Source organism: Talpa europaea (assembly GCF_964194135.1).
Source record: "Talpa europaea genome assembly, chromosome: 14".
Lineage (NCBI taxonomy): Eukaryota > Metazoa > Chordata > Mammalia > Eulipotyphla > Talpidae > Talpa > Talpa europaea.
Genome location: NC_140082.1, coordinates 14,059,425 through 14,077,334, shown reverse-complemented (window position 1 = coordinate 14,077,334; position 17,910 = coordinate 14,059,425). Strand labels below are relative to the sequence as shown.

Here is a 17,910-nt window from a genome sequence, read left to right as displayed (position 1 = left end):
GAATGTCTTCTAGGGCTTTCCTATTCGTTTCTCAACAGGTACTAAAAGCAGTGACTCTGAAGCCAAGCCAATTTGGTTCTATGATGTTACTTACCTCTCAGAGCCTCAACTTCCTCCTCTGTGAGAAAGGGGAGAAGTACACTTACCTTAGTGTAATTCTGAGGATTAAATTAAAAAATACATGTTAAACACCATCTGGTACAGTGCCTGCCATTTAAAGGAAAAGTGTATTTCCTTTGCTCTGTTTTCTTTGATTCTTATTTTACTGGACCTGAGATTAGTTAAAATGATAAACTTGAAAACTACGTGCTAGGACACAGAATTTGAGATATTTGGAGTAAGCAAATATTAAATGGATATATACTGGATTCCATAAGTTTGCACAGATAACAAACACTGACTAAGAGGCAGTCACAAAATCCTAATACCACACTTTTTTGGAAGTATGTTTTTGGAAGTAGCCTTCATATCACCTTAGACAATTCAATCATATTCATTAATTCTAAGCATAAATACTCCAAATAGTTGTAGTTTATCTCTTTAAACTCTATAGTATTCATCAAATTATTTGTGTATATTCTGGGTCTTCCCTCTCTGTTCCAGCACTATCCTTGTATACCTAACCTCATCTTACCTGCTCAGGAAAACGCAAACTCTTCACCCATCCCCAAACTATTTACTATGCAAGGCACTAAGGCGAGATTCTCAGAGTCCCTACTTGGTAGAAGAAGTCCTGCTTTCTATTTAGTCAAGAATCTTTTAAATTAGTAGATCTTTGATCTTTTTTTTTAACCCCTGCGCCACCAGGAAAGCCCCAGATCTTTGATCTGGACTGTGGCTAAGTAAGCTGAAACACTGGTCACATTATGGTAGAGCAAATGCAATTGTTTGACTCAATTCCATGGTGGTGACATGTTCTACTTATGCTCCGAGGGCTCAAAGCCTACTAGATATACCTTGCAGAACCTTCCTTTCTGCCTTATGACTGGCTGGGACTGTGGACAGGTGAACATGTCTTCTATTGTGTAACACAGGGACACCTTGGGAAGTTCTCAGAGAAATGAATAGAAGAATGTATCCCAACCAGCGATGAGGTCATTGTTGCTAAAAACTCTGTAATAGAGTTGCTACCTTATCAAATGGGACAACCTCACACATGGCTTTGGGGAAAAAATAAAACAACACATTTTACCAATTTAAGTCATTAAAGAAAAATATTAGGGCAGTAAGGAAAGTGTCATAAAGCAGTTTATCTGAGGACACTTTTCAGAGGAGCTCATCTTATCCATATCAAATGTAGGCCAGCTTTTTAGGTGGAGAGCAATCACAGTTAAGTCTGAGAAAGCAGATTTCCTCACAGAAAATAAGTCTGCTTTTTCTATTGGAAAGGTCAGTTCAATCTGTCAAATTTATCCATATTAAAAAAAAATTAAATTTCAGTGGATAAATGAAAGTGTAGTTCATACATTTTGCGCTAAGATGTGGGTGAAAAGATATCAAAGACTCAGGCCTCCCCGGTGGCGCTGTGGTTGAGCTCTGGGTTGCGAAGCTGCCTGCAGCCTCTGCAGCACCAGTTCCATCCCCGGCCGCCGGGCGAGGATCCCACATGGCGCACAGACCTCTTCTGCTGCCCGCTGCTCCCCTCAGCAGTGTACTTTGTCACTCTACCTGTTCTGCTCCCTGCTCTGGCTCTAGTGAATTCTCTCACCCTCCCGCACTTTTGACTGTACCCAGTGCTTGTATAAATAAATAAATAAATCTTAAAAAAAAAAAAAAAAAGATATCAAAGACTCAATATAGCAATACTTGAACTCCACTAAAACGATCTTGGTGGAGGTGAGGGGATGATAGGAGGGTTTTAAACAGCATCAAAGCCCTAAGAACCAGGTGAGGCTAATGTACAAAGTGAAACTCTCATCTTTACAGCTTTAATCTAAACTGGCCAGTCAACTGAGAGCCAGAGAGAAAATTTCCAGCACCAGGAAGCAGGTGGGACAAGTCTTCTTTTCTCATAAGTTTGTGCTTCCTTTTAGGTTGCCAAGAAGCAGAGTCAAATCTGATGCTGCATCATAGACACAAAATGTTCATAAAATTAAATGTATTTGCTATATCTTCTTTCTTTTGAGGTTCTTCTGATCATTCTGTGTTATTAACCTTAGCTGCATACACATAGTCCTCTCTACAATACCTAAGATGAGTTTTAGCCTGGGATAGGGATAGGAGAATAACCTTGGCTCATCTATTATTTCTTTTTTTTTTTGGTGGTTTCCTCTTTATTGATGTGCCTCCTACCAACCCCTACAATCCTCCTACAATTTCCGTCCTTTCAATCTACCCCTCAAAAAGTGGTGGAAGGAACTGTTGGGGTTCTGAGCTTTCTGGGCAGCTACAAAGGGAACAGAAACCAAACAATCATTGGATCTGAAAGAGACTGACGATCAAGAAGTCTGAAGGAGAATGAGAAAGGTGGTAGAGAAAGGGGGAAGAAAGGAGAAAGAAAAGGTGCTATAAGCCATTTCCCTCAATACCCTCCTGTGAAGAGGGGCTGAAGGGAGGTGGTGTTTGAGCCTGAAGGAAGAGGAGCCACCTGTCTCTTTGCAGAATGGGACCCCCCCTCCACACCTCAGGGGTAGCAGCTTCACAGGCACTATATAGAAAGAAGTCTTCATGGTGCACCTGGTATAACTGACCCATTGTGGCACTGGTGGGTGGAATGACATTGGTGACAAAGAAAAACAAGATATCCTCAACTCAAAGATGAATTCGCTTCTGGATCAAGAAATAGAACTGACAGTGAGATCAGAAGGCACCAGATGCTCCTTTTTGTCCAGGTCTCCAACCCGAGGTTTGGGAGCATTTTGTGTTATCACTGGGTCCCAGTCTGGGCATTTCTTTCAGATCTTCTTGCCCTCAGATGGCACTTCTTGAACAGATACTCCTCTTCATATACAAACGTCACCCTCCTGGTACCTTGGGGATGTGATTGGATCAAGCTAGGCTGAGGGAACCTCCCCCGTGGGAGGGTAGGGGTGGTGTAGGTGAATTCAGCCTCAGCTGTTCTTTCTACTGAGCCTCAAATTCCTCTTCAATTAATCAATAACTCAAACTATAGGTACTATCTCAGATGTCTATATCCAACCATTGCTTTGAGCAGCAAAGTGAGTTAATGGAAATGAAACTGCTCTGAAAATTCTCAAAGTGACCTGGAGTGAACACTTTTTCCCGTCCCTGCCAAGAGAACAAGATGATGAAGTACTGCCACAGTGCTGAACAACTGTGCTGGGTAGGGCCTTCTGTGGTCCATGTTATCCCTTCCAAAAAGGCAGCCAGTTATACAAAATAAAAACTATAATAAGGGTTCAACACACTTTTTTTTTTTAAGTAGATGCCATCTTTTTTTCTTAAAGATTTATTTATTTATTTATACAAGCACTGGGTACAGTCAGAAGCGCGGGAGGGTGAGAGAATTCACCAGAGCTAGGACGGAGCAGAGCAGGCAGAAGGACCGAAGTACATTGCTGAGGGGAGCAGCAGGCGACAAGAGAGGTCTGCACGCCACGTGGGACCCTCATCCGGTGGCCAGGGAGCAGCCGGGGATCGAACCAGCGCTGCAGAGGCTGCGGGCAGCTTCGCCACCCAGCGCTCAACCGCTGCGCCACCGGGGAGGCCCTAACGCACTGTTAACAGAGACTCATTTTTGAAAAACTATGTGGGAAGCAAATGATGACCCAAAATAAGGCACTGCTGCTACTAGTAGGAGTCTTCAACTATACCCATCGGCAATATCAAGAACTTCTATAGTTTAGTCCATCTGGAAAGGCAGGAACAATAACTGGTACATTCCCAATTCAAAATGGAAACTGTAGACCAAAACAGTGGTTGTAATTTAAGTGGAAAAAGTAAGATTTGATCGAAATAAATACCTTTGCTCCTCAGACAATCTTCAGGGAGGTTTGTGCATGGAAGTTCTTTGCTAGACTGCATCAGGAGGCCCTCCTGCAAAAAGAAAATCCAACAGTCAGAGGATTCTGAGACACTTGATTCATGAACATCAACTTCTTTGTCATTCCAGGAAATTTGTTACCAGTCACAAAAATTTGGAACTGAAGGAAATCTCAAATATGAGAAACACAATCAATAAAACTGCTACTTCTCTAGGGTCTGGACTTGAAAAGCCAGGCCTCTCAAGGTCTGGACAATACTAGAGGTTTAAATTGCTGACCTGAAGATACAAACAGAACCCTACAAATAATTCTGAATCAAGAAAAAAAAATGCTGGAATGTAATCTTCACTTCATCTGAAAAGAAAGTATCAGGATATTGGATATATCCTAGTCCCTAATCATGCTAGCTATCATATACGCATTCTCTTCCCAAACTTTTAGAAGTTTTTCCTTTCATTCTCCTTCATCAGAGAAGGGCATAAGGGAGAACACTATCAATGATAAGCAGTTTCCTCCTACAGCAGAAACTAGAACAATGGGAAAAGGCTGTGTGCACCCTGGGGTAGCAACTGGCTTGAAGCCCCACGAGGTAAGGGTCTATCAGGTTTGCAACCAGGTTCATCAACTGAAGATGGCTGCTTGCACTAAACTTTCCTCTGGGTCACATTTTTCCTCATCCTAAGGTTTAAAAATTTTTACACATTAATTTAATTGGAAGTAGAAGACTCTGTCATAGCATTCATCTAAAGCTGCAGATAATGAAATCATTGCTATAACTTTTAATAATTTACTGATTTCTACAGCACTTATTTAAAAAAAAAAATAACAGGTAAATGCCATTTGGGCCCTAAGCAAGTTCTGAGGTGGAAACAGAACCCAGGAGAGGGAGGGAAGATAAAAGCAATGACAAATACCAATGGACATAGGCAGAAACAAAACATTGGTATTAGAAGACAGAGACAAGGACTAGTGTGAACTATCATATATGAAGTAGGACTAATCTTTTTCTGTTGAAAACTTTAAGTTTTGTAGAACATGAACATACAAAAAGAGTATGAATCCTGGGGGCCATAGGGGTTAAAGTCTCAGTGCCACCAAGCTATCACCAGGCACTATGGCATGAATTCGATCCCTGGCCAGAGAGCTGACCCACATGGCACAACAGACCTCTTCTGACTCACCCACTGCTCCCCTCAGCAATGTATTTCAGTGGATCTGCCTGTTTTGCTCCCACTCTGTCTCTCACCTTCCCCAGCACCCTCCCCAGAATCCTCTCACCTTCCCCAGCACCCCGCACCTCTGGCATGAACCCCAGTTCTTATATGCATAAATAAATAAAAATAAATCTTTGGGGAAAAAAAAAAGAGTATGAATTCTAGTATGATGCCAGACAGAACTTATTTGTACATGGAAGCAGAGACAGCTCTTACTTACCATAGAAGGAAAGACAGAATTAAGAAATCATCATTTGGCAACTACCACAGTAAAAATTATTTCAAGCAAGCATCACCAATGGATGTTAAAAATAGTGGCTATAAATTTGAATAAGAAACAAATATTTACGTAGTTTCAAAATATCTCCCAAGAGACTTTAGTAATTACAAAGGGAAAAATAGCAACTTCACAGTGGGAAACCCTGGCAGACCCCACCTGACATGAACCAAGTGATGGAAATCCACCTGTGCAGAAATGAGGCACCTCAAAGTCATGTGGTTCCTGAGAAGATATATGAAGACAACCCCCCATCACTTCTGTGGGATGCCTGCCCCCAAAATGTATAACCAGAATCTAGTCAGACAAATCCAAATTGAGAAAAATTGTACCAAACAAATGGCCTGAACACTTCAAAAGTCCTAAAGTGTCAAGGTCATGAACTAAGGAAATGTCAGACTAAAGAGCCATGGCAAGGGCCTCCCTTGGTGGCGCAGCAGTTTTGAGCGCTGGGTTGCAAAGCTGCCCGCAGCCTCTGCAACGCCAGTTCGATCCTCGGCCACTGGGCAAGGGTCCCACATGGCACGCAGACCTCTACTGCTGCCCGCTGCTCCCCTCAGCAGTGTTTCTCGTTAGCCTGCCTGCTCTGTTCCCTGCTCTGGCTCTGGCGAATTCTCTCACTGTCCCGCGCTTCTGACTGTACTCAGTGCTTGTATAAGTAAACAAACAAATAAAATAAATAAATAAATAACAACATGCCTCTAGAAACAAAAAAAAAAAAATTAAAAAAAATAAATTAATACTACTCTATTATCTACAGATCTTATTCAAATCTTGTGAATGGCCCCAGAATGTTTTTAGAACCAGGGTCTAATTCAGGTTCCACTTGCATTTAGCCGTTATGTCTCCTTTGTTTTAAACAGTGATGGTGCCTTAGGTTATTCGGTTTTCATGACCTTGACACTTTTGAAAATTCTCTTGATCTCAGCCACATGTTTCCTCAGGATTAGATGCTGGTATACATTATGGGAATGGGCGTCCTACACAAGTGATGCTGGGTCTTCTCAGTGCATCATCTCAGAAGGCACACGGCACTGAGGTGCAATGAGGTACCTCATTCCTTGACAAGTGAACTTCCATCAGTTGGTTCGGGTAGGGTCTGCCAGGTGTCTCCATTGTGAAGCTACTATTAATATTTGTTTGATTTTTTTTTTAAAGATTTATTTACTTATGCATACAAGAACTGGGGTACAGGCCAAAGGTGTGGAGGGTGAGAGTATTCACCAGCGATAGAGTGGGGAGCAGAACAGGCAGACTGACTGAAATACACTGCTAAGGGGATCAGGTAGGAAAGGTCTGCTGTGCCATGTGGGCATCTCCCTGGCCAGGGATCGAACTCATGCCTCAGTGGCTGCAGATAGCTTCACAGGTTGAATCTTAAATCTTTGCGCCACCAGGGAGGCCCATATTTCTGTTTCTTATTCAAACTTTTAGCCACCAGTTTTAATATCCATTGAGTTCTTACTGAGATGATTATTTCTGTGATGGTTGTCAAGTGGTAACTTTTTATTTCCTTCTATATTAATTGGAATACTTTTTCTTTTCAAGTTATTTATTCAATTATTTTATATAAATATGGGTTCGTGGACATTTGTTTGAGCCTCTGGGTTATAATTTATTTCCATCATTATTTGCTATAAGCTTAAATTAGCTCAAACTTGGCAATCAGAAGCCCCTTCAAGTTGGCTTCGGTGCGGTTCTGATGTTTCCATAATTTTCTGAGCATTTCACCACAAACTGTTACAGGATTATCTTGTAATTTGTCCTGTTCTGGCACTGGAACAGCTTTTCTCCAGTCTCCATTCCTTTAATTGGAAGATATCTAGAAACCAAGACTCAGACAGTAGGTGTGTTTGTTGCTATGAGGTGTCACTGTTTCTAGACCTATCTTATATGTCCACACACATACATTCATATATCTGTTAAAACCCTATGTTCATACTAGTAATTCCAATTTCCATTCCACAACACAGGGTTCATTCTAGCCCCAGACCCACACCACACCCATTTGTAACTTCTGTGTGAGAACCTGGCCTCGTTATCAACAATAAATTTACCCAGCCAATTGTAGAATACACACAAAGTAGTTTAGGTACTAAACCACATAGCATGTGAAAAACAAATTTACTAAAATGTTTTTTTTCTTTTTTGGGTTTAATCTTAAGAGTATAAAGTCAAAATACTGGTTTTTCCCCAAAGTTACTTGGGTTATTTTTATTCGGTATTCCACCCCCTTACTGTGGTTTCATTCTTTTAAATATAGTTAATGTCATCTGTTAGTTTATATTCAATTGTGGGTTTCCCCCTATATCCTGATTGCCTATATTTCAAGTAAGAAGTCATAACCATACCAAAAAGTGCATTCAGAAGTGTCGCTTCCTCTTATCCCTTCTATCCTGTCCTTCCGTCTTGCATGAGAAAGTATACAACTGATATTCCCTTGCACTTTGCTCTTTTTGCTTACCCTAGTTTGCAGAAAAGAGTTAACACAGCAGGCCTACCTGTTATCTCTAGAAAAATCTGCTTGCAAGGGAACTTAGATTTTTGGAGCTTCCATTATTCTCTAGTGAAAAGAGTAGCTCACTACAACTAAACAACATTGTGGTTTATGCTGAATACCTGCTTTCCTTCTGTAAGTCTGGAATTTTATTATATGCCAGTCAGGGAATGCCTACGGATAGCCCTTAGTAAAAAACCTAGGCTCTAACAAATTTTTGCTGATAGGCACCATTGCATGTCACTATCTGTTCCCAGAAGTAGTTTGACTACTCTGAGCGCATTCATGGAAGTCTACCCTTCCCTGGACTTTGCCGCATGCCTCTCTTACCTTTGCTGATTGTTTGATACTCCTTTGCTGTAATTAATCTTGGCTATATATATGACAACATCCTGAGTCCCACGAGTTCTAGTGAATCACCAAATGTGGAGGTGACTTTGGGGACCCTGATGCACTTGGAAATCATTCCATATATAGAGTTCTTCGTTCTTCATAGTGCTCCAAATGTGACTATACCACACATCATCATTTATTCAATTTCTCACTTACATGCACATTTTTGCAATAATAAACAAAGCTTTGCTCATTTTAAAATTTTTTACAGTAATATCTTGCAACAATGCTGGGCCTTCCTGGTGGCACAGGTGGTTAAGCGCCGCACTGTGAAGCTGTCCGCAGCCTCTGTAGCACGGGTTTGATTCCAGCTGGCTGGTGAGAATACCACATGGCGAAGCAGACCTCTTTTGTCTCGCCCGCTGCTCCCTTCAGCAGTGTATTTCGTCAATCTGCCTGTTCTGTTCCCCGCTCTGTCTCTGGACAATCCTCTCACCCTCCTGCGTATCTGGCCTATACCCCAGTTCTTGTATAAATAAATAAATCTTTAAAAAAATGGGAAAAAAAAAACAATGCTGCAAAGGATAACCTTGTTTATAAGTATTACGCTGTTGAAGGTATATCCTCCAGGATAGAGTCTAAGTGCTAGTCAGTAGGTCCTCAGGGCATATGTATTTTTGTCAGATGTAGTTTTGTCAGGTGTACACAAATTCCTCTTCTGAAAGGCTTCTATATTCTTGCCATCAAAGTATGATAATAGTTTTTTTCTCACTGCTTTGCTGGCTAGATATGTAGTTGTAATTTTTCACTTTTGCAACTTGGGAGATAACCAAGTGATATCTCAGGTTGTTTAAATTTGCATTTCTCTAATTATGAATGAGGCTGACCAGCTCTTCATATGTTTTTTTTTTTTTAAATAGAGGCATTTATTTATTTATTTTATTTGTTTGATTGTTTTGTTTATACATGCACTGGGTACAGTCAGAAGCGCGGGAGGGTGAGAGAATTCACCAGAGCCAGAGCGGGGAGCAGAGCAGGCAGAAGGACTGAAGTACACTGCTGAGGGGAGCAGCGGGCGGCAGGAGAGGTCTGCGCGCCATGTGGGACCCTCCTCCGGTGGCCGGGAAGCAGCCGAGGATTGAACCGGCGCCGCAGAGGCCACGGGCAGCTTCGCAACCGAGCGCTCAACTGCTGCGCCACCGGGGAGGCCCTCCCCCAATTTCTTATTGGGTTTTTATTCCTCAATTTGAAAGTAATTTATATTTTAGAGAAATAGGCCTTTTATTCGTTGTAAATCTGTTCTCCCAATTTGTAAGTTGTCCTTTATCTGTGTTTGTGATGTATTGCCTATCTAGAAAGAGTTCTCATCTTGAGGTACAAGGATGTCTAGGGTCTACAAATATTCTGAAATGGTATGCAAGTGCTATATTAGTTTATCCAAGAAATCTGTAGCATTTAGATTTCAGAGTCCTGGGACCCAAGAACAATAATCAGGTGCTCCTACTGCCTCAGGTCTTCCACTGAAACTAACTGCCCCCACAGAACTAATTCTACTAGTCAGTCCTCCAAATTCTTGAAAGCTTCTCTCATTTCTCTTGATTCCTCTCTTTTATAGGACACACCCCACAAGTGGCTTCCAATGGTGTACTTTCAGTTTTAGTTATTAGTGTGAATTTTTTTTTTTTTGTGGGACCCTTGCCGGCGGCCGGGGAATGAACCAGCGCTGCAGAGGCTGCGGGCAGCCTCGCAGCCCAGAGCGCAACCGCTGCGCCACCAGGGGAGGCCCTGAATTTTTTTTTTAAAGATTTATTTATTTATACAAGCACTGGGGTACAGGCCAGAGGCGGGAGGATGAGAAATTCCACCAGAGATAGAGTAGGGAGCAGAATAGGCAGAAGGACCGAAATACACTGATGAGGGGAGGAGCGGTTGAGATAGGAGAGGTCTGTAGAGCCATGTGGGAATCTCCCTGGCCGGCCTGGAATCAAACCGGCACTGCAGAGGCTGTGGACAGCTTCACAGCACTGTGCTCAACCTGCTTCGCCACCGGGGAGGCCCTAATGTGAATTTTTATCATGAGTGAATTCTTAATTTTCTATAATCTTCCCATAAATGACACCAGGCTCAGCTGGGGGAGGATGGGACAGGATACACTTTGGTCAGGAACCCTTACATATTTCTTGCCTCTTGACATACTCTCCTCCCCCATTCCATCAGCACCCTGAGGTCATATACATGTTGGGGGGGAGAGAGGTGGGATCGTTAAGTCATACTCTAGTGAAATACTAAGCAGCACATAACGGGAGTACACCTACCACCTCTAATCTCGAACACATCTCTGTTCGCATATATTAAGAGCAAAACGACTTTTCCTGACAATCATATAGCAATGTCAATCCTAATAGACCTGGTAAAACCTGCAGATTTTCAGTTTCCCCATACTTTTTATTGTTCCTCCTCTTTTTGGAACCAAGTATAAAATCTTACATTTGTAACTATTAAATTTCATTTTGCTTTACACAAAATAGTATTTATCTTTGGTGAAGGAATAGGAATGCTTTAGGAAAAAAAAAAAAGGGAGACAGTAATCTTCTAGTTTTAGGTTGGATAGTTGTGTGTGTATTCATTATACTTCATAACTTATATAATTACCCATGCTTTTATTTTATGTCAAATAATACATTAAGAAACTTTTCATCTAAGATTCAACCCACCAAATCAAGAATGAGCTTTTAGATCCTGAAGTTTTACCTCATTTAACTGTATTTTTAAGGGCAGGTAGGTATTCACAGCATAAAATGTGGTATCATATTCAACTATTAATTATTTGCAAGAGCCAACTGCCCTGTAACCTGTATGAAGAAATGAATTATATAATAGTTGGAAGGAGCAGAGCCTAATCTAGGAAGCCCATAGAATATGAACTTGGGGGTCTAGTAGGGATGGGTAAACTACAGCTCACAGGTCAGCACCTGTCTGATGAAGTTTTATTGAGAAACAGTCACATCCCCATTCATTTATATGTTCCCTATAATATCTGTTTTCATGCTACAAAGGCAGACTTCAGTAGTTTAGCCAGAGACCATACAGGCTGCAAAGCCTAAAATATTTACTTCATGGTCCTTTATAGAAAAAGCTTACTGCTTGCTTTCTCCCTCCTTCACATCCAACATTTCTGAGTGCATCCGACAAGCCAGGTGCTCATCCTGTTAACCCAGGATGAAAGAGGCTGCCAGGTATGCGTGGTAGCAGCGGGGAGGGGGCTATAGGCTGGTCATCATGCCCTGTGGTTGTGGATGGGCCAGAGTGACTGCCCAACCCTGGTGCCCCCCCCTCAGATCTGTCACCCCACTCCCCTCACTCACCATAGCATTGACCTGTGTGCCATTATATCTTTGATTGATTGTAGAAACCCCAGAAGTTCCTTAAGTAGTAAGCGTTCAAACAAATGTGTGATAAATGGGGATAAAAAAGGAAGAAAAAAAGCTTACTAATATCTGGACTAAGACCACCCAATGGAGAAAATAAGTTTACTAGTGCACTTAATTATAAACTTAAGGATATTCCTTTAGGAATTTGGGTTCATCAGGCTATCACAGCACACTAATATTTAGGCTTGGCTACCTAATAATCTCTCCATTCGAATTTCAAACTCTTGCTTACAGAAAGACATACTGACCAGTATGACCATTTCTACCATGAAGTAATTCTATTTTTCATTATAAATTAAATAAAGAACTAGTTTTCTGATTTATATTCCAGACTCTCATGAAGTGGATTAACATGATTCAATCCTTTGGAGACAATCACTTCCGATACACTAAAAATCAAAAGTCAAGCTTCTAGATTTGTAGAGCTATGGAACAGCTTCTGAAATACGGAGATTCCTTTAGGGTATCCATCCTATGAAGCCCTACCTGGTTCAAGAGCTTCCCTCAACAAGATTCAAGTGACATCTCACTAAATCCCAATCATGACACTACCAAAACTTAAAGAACAAGGATACTTCATTTCTTAACATCAGATGCAGAAATCACACACAACTATCACAAAGTCTCAACATTCCATATAGAGTGGCTGCTTCAGAGAAGTGACGCTTTTTCATTACAGAAGCACTTCCTCTCCTCAAGCTTCTTATGTGACACCAATGTTTTAAAAGATCATCAGAAAAAAGTTAACATCTCAGTCAACAATCTGGAAATGTTCAAGAGTAAATCATAAGCTACCTGTCAGCATCTGTATTTACCATGTGAAGTGTTACACTGGAAAGCTGTCATTCACACTCATCTAAATCAGGATCTCATTTCTTACCTGACTTGGGCTGATCTTTTCTTCAGCAGCTGTGGAATGTTGATGTGGGTCTTCCTTTGTGCCCTCACAGGGGTGTCTTACAATTTTCTCCTGGTCCCCTTGATTTCTGAAGACCTTTAGCTCCATGCTCTTGGCTTTCTCTTCCCTAGTCAAGATCCCAGAAGCCACAGAGCCTCCTGCTGTGGAGTCCACCAGCCCACACCGCCTAGGCTCACCCCCATGATCCAAGGTCTCAGAGGTTTCTTCACAACAACTTTCCGCATGAGTCCTCTGCAGCTCCAAGGGCACTGCCCTACTCTGACTTAAAAGAGCGCTCGAGGCTCTTAGTTTTACATCTGGAATCCCACTTGGCTCGGGGTCAGCATGAAGCTCTTTGGAGACACTTACTGGGAGTTCAGAGTATAATTCCTGTACCACGGCAGACATGGAGGAATCAAGTGGAACTGGCTGAGTCTCTACTCCGGATGACAGCATTAGGGCAGATGTAGATTATGGAGTCAAGTCTTTTACATCAAACGGTTCACCCTGACACAAATCAAAGGAAGGGATAAAAGTTTAAAACCTTGGAGGGTAGAAGAAAGCTGTCTCAACTCAAGCTGGCTAAAACAAGGACAATAAATTCTGCTTCAAATGCCAGTATTATCTGGCACCAAAAATTCCTCAATAGACTGAGAATTTGTGGAAAAATAAATACCTTAAGCCTTTGATAGACAGCTCTCTAATCTCAACTCAAATACTGCTTGTGAACAATTCTCTAAGTCTGGAGGGCCAGCAAACACAGATGAGACTGAAACAAGTCTAAACATCCAAAGACAGACCTGATGTCTATTAGCAGGTAAAGACAAGTTTTCTACTTGTCAGGCATCACCTTTACCTGTTTTGTTCACTGCTATATCCTCACTGTCTAGAAGAGGTGCGGGACCACAAGGTATTGAGTAGATATTTGCTGAATAAATATATATTAGGAACTTTGAAGAATTTGACACATTTCCTCAGGAAGAATTCCCTACGAAAGCTATAGAGAAAATGGAATTCCATTCCTTTACTGTTTGCCAAACACTTAAGCTTTATCTACCCAGGCTGGTGCAAAACACTACAAAAGCAGCGCTTCAGCAGAATCTTTCCCGACTTTTGATCAGCATCTTGAGGTTTTCCAAGTGCTTCCACAAATACCACTCTTGGTTCTCACATAATCCTGTGAGCTAGGTAGAGCAGCCATCACCTTCTCATTACAGATCCTAACAGCAGTCCTGAAGAGGTTACAAGTGACCTGCCTAAAATATTACATGGTCAACTAAGGAAAAGGGGGAAGACACCCGAAGACACCCCACAGGTACCCACTGTTTTGGGAATATTTTATTCCTTACATTTGCTAAAATATTTATATCTCAGGAGTTCATAATACTTTATTATGAAAGTAGTCAAAGCACAACATACTGCACCACACTTCTCCCCACCCCCCAGGGAATAGTCGACTTGGAACCAAGGTTTCCTGCTGGGTAACTTCTCCATTTTAGTTTAGTCTACCAAAAGTATACATTTCCAACAACAAACTTCACTTTGACCTGACTAAGAAGGAAACTGGCTAATCAGATATGATACAGCATGCTTCATTCTTGATACTTTCTCTAACCCTAAACAAGGGAAAAGAAAAGAAGTATTTACAACTTAGAGTTCATAACAAGGATTCATGAGAGGCACTGACAGCAAAGTCCTCTGGCCAACATGCATATAGGAAAGATCAAAAGATCAGCTGAACCAATTTATATGTTGAGATATTTCACTCTCTTGCCACTGACCACATTCAGATATCTGGGCAGGATGCAATTTCCCACATGACATGTAAATCTTTACAACTCGGTTTTCTTGTTTCTACTTCTACCCCTATTATCTAGAGGAGCCTAGACACTGCTTACACAAAAAGCACACACCTGCCCCTTCTATTACATCTGGGCTTACTCATGCCTGTTGCTCAGAAGGGCTTATTGTGATATCTGGACAGAAGCTAAAGAAGGGCAGACAGGTGATCTTTTTTGAACTACTCTGCCCTTCTCCTGGTACTCCTACCTTTGGTAGGTGGCTTACTTATTTATGTTCCAAAGGGGAAAGGAGGTAACACTACACTAGTAACCAATTTACTAGAAATGATAGGAAATCAGACTGCTGGTCCATAAAGTTTAGGCAACACAGAAGGGTGATGGAAAAACTTCAATCCCAAAAAGAAGAGAGATGAAATGTTGAGTGTGGTGAGATGCAAACAAGAATCATTAACAGTGCCGAGAAAAATGCATCCCCCTTTTGGAGCTCCAAACTTCCCTTTTTACTTGTAGCTCCTGGATCTTTTGGGGGTACTTTGGATTGCAGGGGGAGGGGGTGAGAGACCAAGTGGAATTGCTATTTGATGACAAAAAAGATGGCAGGAAGTGTTCAATTTTAATTTGGCTGAGTTTCTCTTTCCTAACAGACAGAATGTGATTTTTGGTTGTCATACCACATACGAACCAGAAGAATACATGCAGATATAATACTATAAAAGAGCAGGTTTGTCAAAGGCGATGGCTTGAAGGATCTTCATGCTGCTCATGCTGAAAAATTCTTCATCTGCCTGCCACTTAGGTGTGGGTGTTCTCAAAAGTTTAATCCCCCACAAGTCTCCCTTTTCAGGCTTTACATTTTTAATGATCTCACCTTTTCTTGCAACCTCTCTGCTATGAGGATGACTCAAAACAGCCCCTTAAAGCATAGTGTGACTACATGACCTAACAATTCTATGCTTAGGTACATATGCAAACAACATGGGTACACAAAGTTCACACTAGCAGTATTCACAATAACCAAAAAATGGAAATAATTAAAATGTCTGTTAACTGATAAATAAAATGCGGTGTGTTCATACAGTGGAATATCATTCAGCCATGAAAAAGAATCAAGTACTGATTTATGATACGACATGGATGAACCTTGAAAACAGTTTATCATAAGTAACAAAAAAGCCCACATAAGATCCCATCTATATGAAATGTCCAGAGTAGGCAAAACTATAGTAAGGAAGTGAATTAGGAGGCCTCCCTGGTGGCACAAGGGGTTAAGCGTTCACACTAGGAAGCAATCTGCAGCTATTGCAGCGCCACTTTGATCCCTGGCCAGGAAGGGGACCCACATGGAGCAGTAGACCTCTCCTGTCTCACCTCCTGCTCCCCTCAGTAGTGTATTTCAGTCAATTAGCCTGTTCTGCTCCCCATTGTGTCTCTGGAGAATTCTCTCACCCCCTGCACTTCTGGCCTGCACAGCTCTTGTATGCATAAATATGTCTTTTTTTAAAAAAAAGAAAGTGAATTAGTGGTTGCTTAGCTGGGAGAGTAGAGAAATATTGATTGTTAATGGTAAAAGTGATTAAAAACAAACGTTAGCTCTAAAGTTTTTCTCAAGTTCCTGCTGCACTCACAGGATGGCATGTCCAAGCTTAACATGTCTAAAATAGAATCCCGGGCCTCCCTGGTGGCACAAGGGGTTAAGACACAACACTATGAAGCTGTCTGCAGCCCCTGCAAGTGCGAGTTTGATCCCCGGCCAGGGAGGTAACCTACACGGTGCAGCAGACTCTCCTGACTCACCCGCTGCTCCCCTCAGCAGTGTTTTTTAGTCAATCCACCTGTTCTGTTCCGCACTCTGTCTCTGGTGAATCCTCTCACACACACCCCACCCACCTCTGGCCTGTACCCCAGTTCTTGTATGCATACATAAATAAATCTCTAAAAAAATTAAAATAGAATCCACTCAACCCAATAAATGAGTCTTACTTACTACAAGGAAACAATTGTGAACATTAAGGATGGAAAAGATGCCCTCAGCCAACTTACATGTTTATTATTAATTGTGTTGTCCCGCTCAGTAACGACATGCCCATTAGCCTTGAGCTCAAACTTGAATCTCTGGACATAACTATATATCTGACCTTCCACTTGATATTCAATTAGCACTCCAACTCCTGCAGTGTCTGACAAACCCACTCCTTTCCATTGTCATAGTTCTAATTCAAGATTTTTTTCTGAACAATGGACTGTGGATAATACCGATATACTAAACAGATCTTTATCATAAGAAGTCAATATTGACAACCATATAAAATAGTTCAAGACAGTCTTATGCCTGCATCTATGCTGTAAACTGTTCTTGACCAAAACAGAATTTTAAAGTTTTGGTCACCAAAAGATAACTTCCAATTTACACAAGCCAACCACAGGATCATCTCTTTATACTCCTGTTTGGTAGAGACGTAATTCTCAGAATTTCAACCCGTGAAAACAAGCAGGTACATTGGTTGTGAAGCCAAAGACACTCCCTCCTGGGCCTCTCTGGTGGCGCAAGGGGTTTGTCTCAGCACTATGAAGCTATCCACAGCCACTGCAGCATGAGTTTGATCCCCACCCTGCCAGGGAGCTACCCACATGGTGCAGCAGACCTCTCTGGTCTCACCTGATGCTCCTCAGCAGTGTATTTCAGTCAACCTGCCTGTTCTGCTCTCCACTCTGTCTCTGGGGAATCCTCTCACCCCCCACACCTCTGGGCTGTACCTCAGTTCTTGTATGCATAAATAAATCTTAAAAAAAAAAAAAAAGACACGCCTTCCTTTTTCTCCTAGCTCAATTCTCCCTCCTCAAGTTTCTGAGCATCTGCAGTTGAGTGCCATAGCTGGAACCCTCAGAGATGATGTAATAATAAGAGTCAAATCTGGAGCAGCAGATGAAAATTATCCTCAGCTTGCTAACATATCACCAAACTCTTCCCTCACTTTTCCCCATCTACCAAGTAATGGTAATGACAGAAGACTGCAGAAACAGAATAAAATTTTACCGACAGTCAAGCTCTTCAAAACTTAATTTCTGAATACAATTAGAAATAACAGTGGGTGTAGAAATATATTGCTAGACAGAAAGCTGCCTGGGATATTTTATCAAAGTCAATAAATATCAGAACTCTTTCATATTGGTACCAGATACATATACATAAGAAAAGTATTTGAAAGGATCTAAGCCAAACATCAAGAGTGTTAGGCTGGGTAATGGAGTCAGCGACTTATCTACATATTGTACTTTTAAAAATGAGTACGCGGGGCCTCCCTGGTGGTGCAAGGGGTTAAGCACAGCACTGTGAAGCTATCCACAGTCTCTGCAGCACGAGTTCAATCCCTGGCTGGCCAGGAGCTACCCACATGATGCAGCAGACCTCTCATGTCTCTTCCGCTGCTCCCCTCAGCAGTGTATTTTAGTCAGTCTGCCTGTTCTCTTCCCCACTCTGTCTCTGGTGAATCCTCTCACTCCCCGCACCTCTGGT

At 41.7% G+C, this 17,910-nt stretch overlaps 1 protein-coding gene across 1 annotated transcript in view; it reads right to left on the bottom strand.

Annotated features, from left to right (window-relative positions):
* Positions 1-13,050, bottom strand: part of PRR14L (proline rich 14 like) — a gene marked incomplete at both ends in the record, with an annotated part of 49,169 nt that extends 36,119 nt beyond the window's left edge. The window contains 2 exon segments of the mRNA XM_084253211.1: positions 3,924-3,996; positions 12,577-13,050. Coding sequence (XP_084109337.1) covers positions 3,924-3,996; positions 12,577-13,050 — 547 coding nt within the window.
* Positions 13,051-17,910: the final 4,860 nt, after the last annotated feature.